Consider the following 12,044-nt stretch of genomic DNA (forward strand, 5'->3'; position numbering starts at 1 on the left):
ATATATATATATATATATATATATATATATATATAGACTATATAGACTATATAGACTATAATTTAAAATAAAATTACATGTATTTTTTTTTTTAATTAACCCAATTATTTCTATTCTGTCTTTTTGTTAATATATGCAGCTTCAGAAGGAGCTTATATGCTGCTTTTGTGGTGCAATCTGATTATAACCATCCAACTAAACAGGTGAGCACCTGTTTTACATGGTTTGCAGCCAACAAGATAAGTACCATCTAAAATTGATTTTGGTTTGCATTCAATTGATTGGACGCGTGTCGTAACCCAAGTACCTGACCTTTCTCTTGGCCTTGGGTTCCCCTGACCTTTCCACAGTGGACACCTGTGTGATAGCAGGTTTGCTCACCTGAGACGGGGAGAAAGGAGTGTGCTGTGAAAGGACCACACACTCCTGTACAGCTGAATCTAAGAGCGAGACCACCTTTCCCTCACAATGGTTGGAATTAACCAAATCAATACACCTTTGTGCTCCTTAAGTAGAGAGGAACTAATGCCAGCCGAAGTCTCAGACTTTATTTGAGAGCTTTAAAGAGCAAGATCTTGCACCTTTTAATAAGTTTGTGGCTGGAATTATAAGAACCTGTTTGCCAATCAACTTTCAGTACTAATACACCTAAACATCAAAGAATGTCAAAGACGATCATTCCTTTTTGATCAAACTAATTCCTTGTGTTTTCTTTTACAATCTGACTCTCAATACTCTGGTGCATCTTGATTCCACAGCAACACAGGATAAAATTAGTTTCATTCTTGCTTGAATACAAAGTAATGAGAACGTTACAAACTCAAAACAGAATAATGGAGGAAAGCAGCAGTGAAGTTCCATATTGTGCACTAACTTGTGCTAATCAGTGTGACGGAATGATTATGGCATAATATATAATTAAAACAAGATTCTCTCTTCTGGAACATTTGAGTATTAGAAATCTTGCAGAATGCTTCTCTGTTGTCTGAAAGAAGAAATGGAAACGTATTATCTTCAGCTTCACCCTGCTTTTGTTCTGGAACAGATCTCTCTCTCTCTTTTTAAATTATTATTATTATTTCATGGTTCAATAATAGGACTGATTTTATGTCATGAAGTTGTTTGGATGTATAATACAGAAACTAGTGAATTTTTTGAAAAATGTGATCTGTAGCTTTGTCACTTTTTTGATTCACTGGATATCCAAAAATTGAGACACAAAATGGATGAATACCTCAAAAGAAGCACAAAATGTGCTCAGTCTGTTGTAAAATGCAGATCTAACACACTGTGCTGCTTGATTTTTTTTTATTGAGGACATGATTGCATGTTCCCATATTCATGGCAGTCATACAGGATATCATCCATTTCTCTATGCATTTGTGCTCCAATGAATAAGAGCTCAGTAGTTATTTCTAATCTTCCTTCTGGAGTCTGAGCCCAGTCAACCTAAACAAACACAACACTACCCCCTGCATGGCTGGCATGGTAATGCAGCCCTATAGTGAGGGCAGAGTGAGCAACCCAAGGGGGTTTGGCTAGTATGGCATACACATAAGTGGGCAGATTTTCTGTGAAGAACCTGACCAACATGTAAAGCAAGCAACTATACCACAATCCCCTATCCCTTACGAAAATTAATCATGGTTTTACTACAGTAAAAGTGTAGTAACCATGTTTTTTTGGAGTATTGATGACCATTTGTATAACCACAGTTTTATTAAAGGGGTCATATGATGCGATTTCAATTTTTCCTTTCTCTTTGGAGTGTTACAAGCTCTTGGTGCATAAAGAAGATCTGTAAAGTTGCAAAGACTAAAGTCTCAAATCCAAAGAGATATTCTTTATAAAAGTTAAGAGTCAACCACGCCTAGAGAGAGAGAGAGCGAGAGAGAGCGCGCGAGAGAGAGAGTAAGAGCGAGCGCGCGCGAGAGAGAGAGCGCGCGAGAGAGAGAGCGAGAGAGAGAGCGCGAGAGAGAGAGAGAGAGAGAGAGAGAGAGAGAGAGAGCGCGAGAGAGTAAATACCATGGTTAAACTATGGTTAGTGTAGCAAAACCATGGTTCATTTGTGGTTACCATGGTTTAACTATAGTAAGCATGGTTTTTTTATTTTATTTGTAGTAAAACCATGGTTAATTTTTGTAAGGGATGTGCACAGTATACATTTATGAGCAGAATTTCTCTCCATATAAAACGAAAAACTATTCAAAGGATCAGTTGAGGTATAAGATCATATCATAATGTAAGTACACAAAATCCTGAAACAAAGAGTTGTATTTTGACAGGTGTGGGTAAATTCTGACATATAACCCGGGCTACGAAAATGTACGACACGCGCACTGAATAAAAGATACAAAGCTGTCACTGGGACAGTACGCTTTCAAAAGATATTGTACCATTAAGGTTGTAATATGTACATTTTAGATACGAATATGTACCTTTAAAGGAGACATATTATGCCCCTTTTTACAATATGTAATATAAGTATCTGGTGTCCCCAGAATGTGTCTGTGAAGTTTCAGCTCAAAATACTCCACAGATCATTTATTATATCATTTTGAAAATGCCTATTTTGAGTGGAAGCAGAAACACGCTTTTTTGGGGGGCCTGTCTCTTTAAATGCAAATGAGCTGCTGCTCCCCGCCCCCTTTTCCAGAATAGAGCTCAGCCATTACAGCTGTACCTGCTAAAAACATCTGTTTTGGTTCTGATTATCATGTTTATCGTGCTGAAATCATGCGTTTTAAACCATATTAGTTTAAACTTCTTATATACGGTTTTCTGAGTGCACACATCCGAAGCACACTGACAGAAAGCGGCTGTGACAGCATGTGAGTACTAAACTAAGTTCTCATTCACCCACAAGTTTAGTTAAAAACACACGAGTTACGAAAACAGTTGGTTATGTCTGTGAAGGTAAACGGCTGGGAAATAAATTGCATGTTTATTTTAGATCTGTGTGGCAGCAGCAATATTCAGTAAATAAATCAATAAATCCACTGCTCTCTTGTCTCCTCTGAGGCTGGGACTCTAACCAGTTTTTTGTGCTAGTTTGTGCAGCCAAAGACAGAACAGTTAGCATGTTTTGCTCAAACTTTCACCATGGCATTAGAGCTGGTACACCGTTGTCGCTTGCAAAATCAAATGCGAAATTTACAGATTAAGGGGCGGAAATATTATAATGAGATCCCTTTGCAACGTCACCAAGGGAGCAAAATCAGACGCGCTCGTTTTCTCAGACGCTTGCAGAAAAAGGCTTACCAAAACAAAGTGATTGGGTTAATCTTTTTCACGTTTCCTTGGTTGGTAGATGCACCGGGGGCCTGATTATAGCACTTAAAACCTGGAAAAGTCAGATTTTCATATGTCACCTTTAAGGTACTAATACGCAGGCTTTTTTGGGGTAAATAAGGTACAAAGGTGTAGGCTACCTTTTGAAATATGAAGTGACAGCTTTTGTAACTTTTTTTTCTGAGGTCATATTTCCTAGCGTACGCGTAAAAACCGAAGTATAACTTGGGGTTTAGATTTTCGGATGTCTCGTTTGGTAAACTGTAACCTGAGCCTATAGTGCCATCTACTGCAATAACGTTCACATTGCATTCATGACTAAGTCGAATACTGTCTCGTGTCTTTGCTATAACTCAATATGCACAAGTAGAATTCCTTTTAAATTGTTTGGTTTGTTTAATTTCATGCCATTTATCAACTTGAACATCCTGTTGTGATTTCTGATTGCTTGCATGAATAATTCCTGTAATGCTACTTGTGTAGCACCGTTTTCCGCCACTAGAGTTCACTAAATTACATAGGCTAAGTAGAGCACTATTTCATACAGCACTTGTGGCCTAAATCAAATACATTGTGGCCACATGATACTGAGCAGCTGTAGTTTCAAATAACTCAGTGTTGCTTTGTGATACAATTCCTGAATATAATTTTGTCATGTTGGATAAATATGCAACCAAAATGTTTTGATTTGGAATAAGTCCCAGATGTAGTTATTTAGCCTATCAAAGTCAAGAAGCATGCATGTGACATTTTGCAAATGCAAGTGATTAAAAAACATGATTCAAAGTTCATTAACACTACTTTTTACGCAACTGGCAAAAGATAACATTTTTCCTGTAACCTCAGCCGCTTTTGGAATTTTCTAACATCTCTCATATTTTTTACAACTCTTGTATTATTCTGCTTGCAGCAAATGAACAACGCCCATGTCACAGTTACATTTTAGTTCATTTAACAAATGGATCTTTATTGTGACTGAAGCAGTCAATATGGGCCCTTATCAAATTTTACTATAGTTATGCAGTGAGAAAATTACATCCAAGGAAAAAATATTTTACAATATTCTATAGCATGTTCTTTAATGTGAGCCCAAAATAGTATTAAATTACTTGTATTTACACTCTATTAACCCTTCCTTTTACGGACACCTTGTAGAGATTATTTGGTCCATTAATGAACCTAACAGACTCTTGTAATCCAGCTGTATTTACACTCTATTAACCCTTCCTTTTACGGACACCTTGTAGACATTATTTGGTCCATTAATGAACCTAACAGACTCTTGTAATCCAGCCCTCGGTGCCTCCCTCTGTTTCCCCACGCTGCTGCTCCTCTGTCTGTACACACACGCTCCCCCATCGCGGCGCGGTTTAAATCATCTGACGCGTTTTGCGCATTTCCTGAACTGGCGCTCGAGAGCAGGGAGGGAGAGAGTGTGTGCGTGCGTGTGTGTGTGTGTGTGTGTGTGTGAGAGAGAGAGAGAGAGAGAGAGAGAGCGAACAGGGAGGAAGGCTGCAGCGCAAAGGACTAACATAAGCGTGTAGCTCAAATGCTTTCACCTTCTCAAATCAACAAAGAAAAGAAGCAGCTGAATATCTCGTCGAGCGGATGGCAATAGTCTCCCAGCGGTTCGTCATCAGACTGGGAAAAGGAGGAATCCAAAAACGCCTCTCCCATTTAACGCCTATTGGAAAACGAATAGTACAAGACAAGCCCCGCTGAAGACCATCACATTTGGGATATTTTGCCTCTTGGACTCGTCCCTCTACTCAGCGCTATTCCAGACGTAGGGAATTCGATTGTTTATGTATGCTTCCCATTATGAGGAAAGACGGATCGTAAACAAGAACAGGAGCCTCTGGTTTTGCATATCGTTTTTTTACATCCTATTTGATTGTTCCGCTCAAATGAGAGAATCAGGTTGATCCGACTAGTGGTTTAGGGGATTAAATCATCACAGCATCCATCTATACGTGCATGTACACTGATGACGTGATGACATCTACGGGTATAGCGAGCCCCTGAATCAAAACCTGCATTTGAAACCGTCTGTTCTTGTAAAGAAGCCAGTTGCATCTCACTTGAGCCTCATCATGGTGGTTTTTAATGGAGTGTTGAAGATCAAGGTTTGCGAAGCTCTGCATCTGAAGCCCACCCCATGGTCGCTCCGGCATGCTGTGGGACAGAAGACCCAGACCTTCCTCCTGGACACGTATATCGCCCTCAACGTGGATGATTCCCGCGTGGGCCAAACTTGTACCAAGCAGAAGACAAATAGTCCAGCTTGGAACGATGAGTTCGTAACAGAGGTTTATGATGGGAAGAAAATCGAACTGTCTGTCTTTCACGACGCGCCGATTGGCTATGATGACTTTGTGGCCAACTGCACTATACAATTTGAAGACCTGCTGCAGAATGGCAGCAGGCACTTTGAAGATTGGGTATGTTTATTTCACAATTTATTGGCATAGTGTAATCACTTCAGTCTGGTCCCTGGAGGCCCCTCAACACTGCTCATTTTGGTTGTCTTAATATTCTCTCACACCCAAGGTTATGGAGCACTTCTACTGAGACAGAGTTGAGAAACACTGGTGCAATCTAGTGCAGTGGTTCTCAGTCCTAGTCCTGAAGTAGCCCAGCACTCTGACATTATGGATGTCTACCTTTATTTATCACACTTGATTTATGTAATTAGCTCATATACGTAGCTGCTCCAAGAACTAAAGTTGGTGTGGAGACATCTAAAATGTAGTCTTGCAAAATTGAAAACCACTGATCTGTTGTCTAGGCCATCATTTTCACAGGGGCTGGTCAGTTTCGGCTTCTCCCCAGCAAAGCCTCTTGTTTCCCAGCCTTCCTCATGGGTTCTCACGCTCTGGGGGTTTTCCCATTTCTCGACAGAACATGTTCTGCTGCTGTTCAATCCAGACCTACATTCACCATTTCCGTCAAGTGAAGCTGTTTTGCAAATTGCCTTCATGAGATATAGTGCTCTCATGCCAGAAAAGGAAATAATTAGTGCTTAATTATGCACGCTGTAAAATGAGTTTGACACATAGTTTGCTACAACCTGTCATACATCTAGTTATACATAAAATAATTATGGTGTATGACAGCACAGCCATATTAACTGAGTGTTTCACCTTGCCATTCACCTTATTTTGGATTTTGTCCACTCAGTAGAATTAAGCCCTTTTACTGCAAAAAGGACAAGTGATACTCAATTCACTGGCTTCCATTAAAGTTTTAAGTGTTGGCTTGACCCTTTTGTTCTCTTTTGAGAATGTTGCTTATTGTATCTTTTTAAATGAAAAGAAATTATAGATTGTAATTTTGTTGTCAATTACAGGCTGCTGTGTGTTTTTATAGGGTGCATAACACACATAAAAACTTGTGATTATTTTTTACAATAGTATCAAAATGGAATGTTTTGATGCAGCTGTGTTATAATGTGTTTCTATGTCATGGAAAAATAGTCAGAGATTCACTAAGCATTCTAATCATGCCTGGAATTATGAGTTGGTCTGTTATATAATCTTCACACAGCTCAGGGGCTGCAGATGGGAGTGTTTTGTACGTTTGGTCGTTAGACACCCAGGGAAATGTCAGCATGTATTGATTATGTCGCTGCATTGGTCAATCTTCCCCTCCTGTCACTGGCAACTCACGCTGTAAATGTGTCAGGCGAGAGAGTGAGAAGGAAATCAATTTAATCTCTGCATTCCCTCATAACGGCTTTGGCGACCTGCCTAATCATAACACATCCTAAGCCCTTTGTCTCTCCGCCAGCTCTTTTATTCCACCTGTGTGCTAAAGGAAAACATTTGCCAAGTTAAAAATTGTTAAATCATCCCAGGTGTATGCTAAATTTACTGCTTAAGCAAATATTGCTAGTCTCCACATGCTAACTTTATCATTCAAATGCACAAGGGCTTGTACGTCTCAACAAAAAGGGCAGTTTCTCATGGCCAATGCATCTGACTTAATTGGACCTGAACATTTTGTCAGACTTCATAGACACAGACACGCTTGATAACAACGATTTGGACATGGTAGCTCTGGTATGCCTAATTTCCCAGAGAGCCACAGAAGTACAATCTTCATCTGCCATGTCTCGTTACATAAATTAATAAAAGCAAGAGTTTGCTTTTCAGAGTTGATGACCGTACAGAAGGCGAAGGTGTCTAATGAGGGTTGTGTGCATTGTGAATGTTTAAAACTCCAAATCAATTCCTGAATTTGAATTGAGATAGAAAATAGGTTCCAGAATTTGAATGGGAGTATAAAGTAAAAAGCAAAGAAGCTCATCTAAGTGTAATTTTCAATTAGAAAAGCAAATTTTCTTAAACCAGCTCTTGGTAATAGTTTTGGAAATTTAAAAAATAAAATGGCTTTGAAGTCCATTAAATTTTAATGTTTTTTTAGACTTATAGGCAGATAGACAGAATGGCACATAAATAGATAATACATATAAATAGATAATTCTTTGAATTGTCATTCCAGTTCGACTTCCTGTAGGATATCAATTCAGTTCTAATTCCAACTTATGAATTAAAAGGATGTCAATTATTTAATTCTGAATTTTGCACAAACCAGCTTGTAATGTGATATTTAATTTGTTGGAGCATTATTGTTTCTTTTAGAATATATGGTGTAATTAGAATTGACAACCGGTATAAGGAGCCTTACGATGTCAAATCTTTAGTAAAATGTTTTCTCAAATGAATGCATAGAGGTACAGTGTATCTGAAAAAGAAACCAAATGAGGCAAATTTTTAGGAAGACAGTTGTTTCTTGACACATAATTTGAGCAGCAAAAGCTGGAGCCAGATGTCTCCCAAGAAACCCACGCTCTTCACGGAGGGGATGCACATCCAATGAGCTTCATCCGTACATTCACTCCCGCTGTTACCCACACAGGTGGAGCTTTATTCTGCTTGGAACAAGGAGAGCATGCTTACTAATTTAGAAAGCCTCCTCTCCTTCAACAAACACAAACAGAACCACAGAGAAACAGTAGCAGCAGTAGCAGCAACAAAACTGTTTAGTGGAAAAAGTAACCAACCAGAACCTCAGACCCTAAAGAAGATGCTGTTGTGTCATGTTTGTTGCTTTACCACTTCTCTGTTGGGTTTCTGGCCTGTAATCGTTCCCCAACCGCATGTTGTGGTCCCCTGGTACGATGCAACAAAGTTTTCTGAAATTGCACCACTTTTGGGTAAAGGCATCTTCTCCTTATCCTTAGCCGATGGTTAGTTAGGTTTGAGCGTCATGTTAGTTGTCGGTGTAGCATTTAGCAGAAGAGGTAATTGGAGCCTGGTCTTTTGGATGGTTCTCAGACACTATTGAGACACAGCCACCCGTCTTTTGTTGTGTGAGGCAGGAACACACTGAATAATTTACAAGCCTTCCATCAGCTTCTTTATGGAATGTCTGACCCCGCACAGATCATCCACGACACCCTTAGCTCAAGTTAGCAACAATCCCATTATCACCAGCGAAAGTGGTCCTTATCTATAGGGATATATCAGCCTTCGATTACCAGCCTTTTACTGAGGAGTCATCTGTAAAGAGTCGGAGAAAGAGGGGGCCGTCTGTGGCAAGCAGAACTTCTGCTGATCTAGTAGCCGTTCATTCACTCTTGTCTTTTTCAGGTTCATTTTTTCTCCTTCCTCGTATTGTCCTCCTCCTGCTGTTCCTCTGCTTCCTTCACCATCTCTCTACTGGGTTTCCTTCCCTTCCATTTTGTTGTCCAAACTATCCTTGTTAAATTCACAGATATTTATGGTCCTGACATTACGTCCAGTCCATTACAAACCAGCTCCAAATGCTTAAAACACATTTCACTAGGAGTGTTGCTTTAGCCGCAGATAATGAGCTTTAAAGGCCTGCAGTTTCCTTAATGTCTTTCCACTGCATTACAGCTTACATTACAGTTATCGATTGCACTCAGTATTTTACAGGTTTATGCCCAGCGGCTCTCTTTTCCATTGTCTCCTGTTAAATGTTGTTGTTAGCTATACAGTACTTCCTGGTTACTGGACATTGACATCATCTGCCCTCACTTCTCCCCAGCCATTTGCGCAAATAGGCCAGGCCGAGGCTAAAACACCAACGTCTTTGGCATACCGTTGTCACAGGAACCCATATCACACTCTTGCTAAGCCAAAGCTCATCAGAGCTGGGTGTTGATTGAGTTCCTTCACCCATCAAGGATTTCTTAGGAATCCCGAATCTATGCTTTTAGACAGAGGTGGCGACATGTTGACTCGTACAGACAGAAACCTCATTATGCCTTTGGCCCGGTGATTGTCACACATCAGTTCACAGTGTTTTTCATCAGTTCTCAAATCTCTGGATTTGAGGGTGAAGGGTGAATAGTGGGTAAGCAGGATCAGTTCATCCAGCAGCACTAATTAATTTCATGAAATGATTTGATGAGAGAGCGGTGAAATGTCTTTGTGTTTGTTGAGCTATTCTGTTATTGTATTTAATTGTGTCTGTCCTCATTTGTTCCTCTTGTGTAGTTTGGTTTGTGTGTGTGTGCTTTACAGATTTGTGTATTTGACCGCCGATTGTCTAACTTTCCATGCTGTGTTGAGCTCTCGCCTGGGGCACACTGAGCATGCTTACAGTGAAAGGGAACAATACAGGTGACAGATGAGATACTCTTGCAAATATGCCTGATCTGCACTGCTATCTACATGACCCAGTTACACACACTCTCACACACTTGTACTCTCACCTCCACAGCATAATACAACACAAATGTGAATATATTCTCTTTATAGGTAGTGCTAATGGGTTTTAAACTGACTTGTTGTTGTAGATTCAAGGGCATGTTCATATACAGTGGTTTGAAAATGTTTTGGCCCCCTTCCTGATTTCTTATTTTTTTGCATGTTTGTCACACTTTAATGTTTCAGATCATCAAACAAATTTAAATATTAGTCAAAAATAAGTTATGGAAAATGTGAATGTGATTGATTTCATATTATTTGAAAACTTTGAAGCCTTTTTTTTCTGTGTTCCAATGCTGGCATAGATTGTGTGTTTGACTTTTTGGGCATCATCATTTAAGGTCCTTTAATACTGTTCAAAAGTCAACAGTATTAATTTATTTTTTTTGAAAGAAATTACAACTTTTATTCCGCAAGGATACATTAAATTGACCAAATGTGACTGTAAATGCATTTCAGTTTATGTTACAAGAACTCTATTTAAAACAGATGCTGTTATTTTAAACCTTGTAGTCATTAAAGGAAATGGTTACATTTTAAAACATAGTAAAATAGAAAAGTTATTTTAAACTGCAATAATATTTCATAATATTACTGTTCTACTGTACTTTTGATCAAATGAATTCATCCTTGCTGATCATAAGATGCTTGTTTCAAAAAATATTTAAAAATCTTACCGACCCCAAACTTCTTATATATAATAAAAAATATTTTCTAATAAATTTTAGGCATTATAGCAGCAAATTATGCTTGTTAATGTTACAAAAGAAACATACATTTCTAATGAGAAAATCCCGCTTTTTAGTATCCCTGATTTGGCTGAGAGTCTGGAAAGGGCATCTTTGAGTGTGTAAATCTCCATCTAGTGAAGGTAGGGAAGGCGAGCAAGGGTGGTATGGATGGGGTTGGAGGTTTTAATGTGTTCAGATTCATGACTACTTCTTAAGAAATGCTCGTATGGCCCACAGTGGGGATAGAATCTCTCATCATCACCAACATCATATCTGCAGTCATCTTCTCTGCAGGAGCCAGCAACAGACTCAAATCCTCTCAGCACCCTATTCACACTCTCTCTCTCACACACACACACACACACACACACCCACCCACACACACCCCACAGCACCACAACTATTGGCATATGTGTGTGTGTGCTTGTTTTATGCCGAGATTAAATCAAAGTAATTCACACCTCATGAAGTTTGAGACAAAAAGGCTTGTAGTCTGTTCCTGTGCCCACAGTTACATGAGCGTTTTATCCCCAGATGGCTGTTTTCATTTTGTCTGGTCTTTTTTTTACACTATTTACTAAATTAAAGCCGTGAAGCCCTCTCAGTGTTTATTCAAACTGAATTCCCATCAGACCTTCAAAGGCTCCCATTATTAGTCTGTATCATGAATTATGCTCAGTTAGCCCTGGTGTGGTGTCTTATTAGTAATTCATGGAGCTCTGAAGGTTTCACTCATAGTTGGTGGGTTCACAGAGCTGAATGTGCTCGTATGGCCACGTTTGTATGTGATTTTGAGTGTGAATGGGAGCTGTGCGTGCCGCCCCGCCACCACGCTGAGACTCTGCTGTTGACAGATGGACGTAGGAGGACCATTGCTGAGCTCAAACTTGAGCTCAAACTGTCTTAGAGACAGAGTAAGAAACAGATGCGGAGAGGGCAAAATTGAGGAGGGAAGAGAAAGTTTTCCTCATTGTTTAATCATAGCTTTAGATTCATTTAGAAATCAGTGGCACATGTGTTTAAAACTTCCTGGACCTACTTTTAATTTCCCAAGTGCATGGTTAGGAGACTGTCTTCAGTCGCAGTATTTCTTTCTCTTCACGCATCCCTACAGAGAAATCTCAGTTCCCTATCCTCTAGTCAAATCAACAGTCATAATAGGACTAACAGCTTAATGTAATGAACTGCTTGAACACAGCCTCACTCCTTTCATTTTTCATTCTTAAAGAAACAGTCCACTTTTTTTGGATGGTCTGGGATTGACGCATCACTTTTTATATTT

General features: G+C 39.4%; 1 protein-coding gene across 1 annotated transcript in view; it reads left to right on the forward strand.

The window, feature by feature from the left end:
* The first annotated feature begins 4,782 nt into the window (after window positions 1-4,782).
* prkcea (protein kinase C, epsilon a) overlaps window positions 4,783-12,044 on the forward strand; it is a 62,325-nt gene continuing 55,063 nt past the window's right edge. Inside the window, exon 1 of the mRNA XM_016551287.1 lies at window positions 4,783-5,732. Coding sequence (XP_016406773.1) covers window positions 5,385-5,732 — 348 coding nt within the window. The 5' untranslated portion in view covers window positions 4,783-5,384. The remainder of the gene's footprint in view (window positions 5,733-12,044) is intronic.

Source organism: Sinocyclocheilus rhinocerous, unplaced genomic scaffold (genome assembly GCF_001515625.1).
Source record: "Sinocyclocheilus rhinocerous isolate Xijiao unplaced genomic scaffold, SAMN03320098_v1.1 scaffold251, whole genome shotgun sequence".
NCBI classification, from domain to species: Eukaryota; Metazoa; Chordata; class Actinopteri; order Cypriniformes; family Cyprinidae; genus Sinocyclocheilus; species Sinocyclocheilus rhinocerous.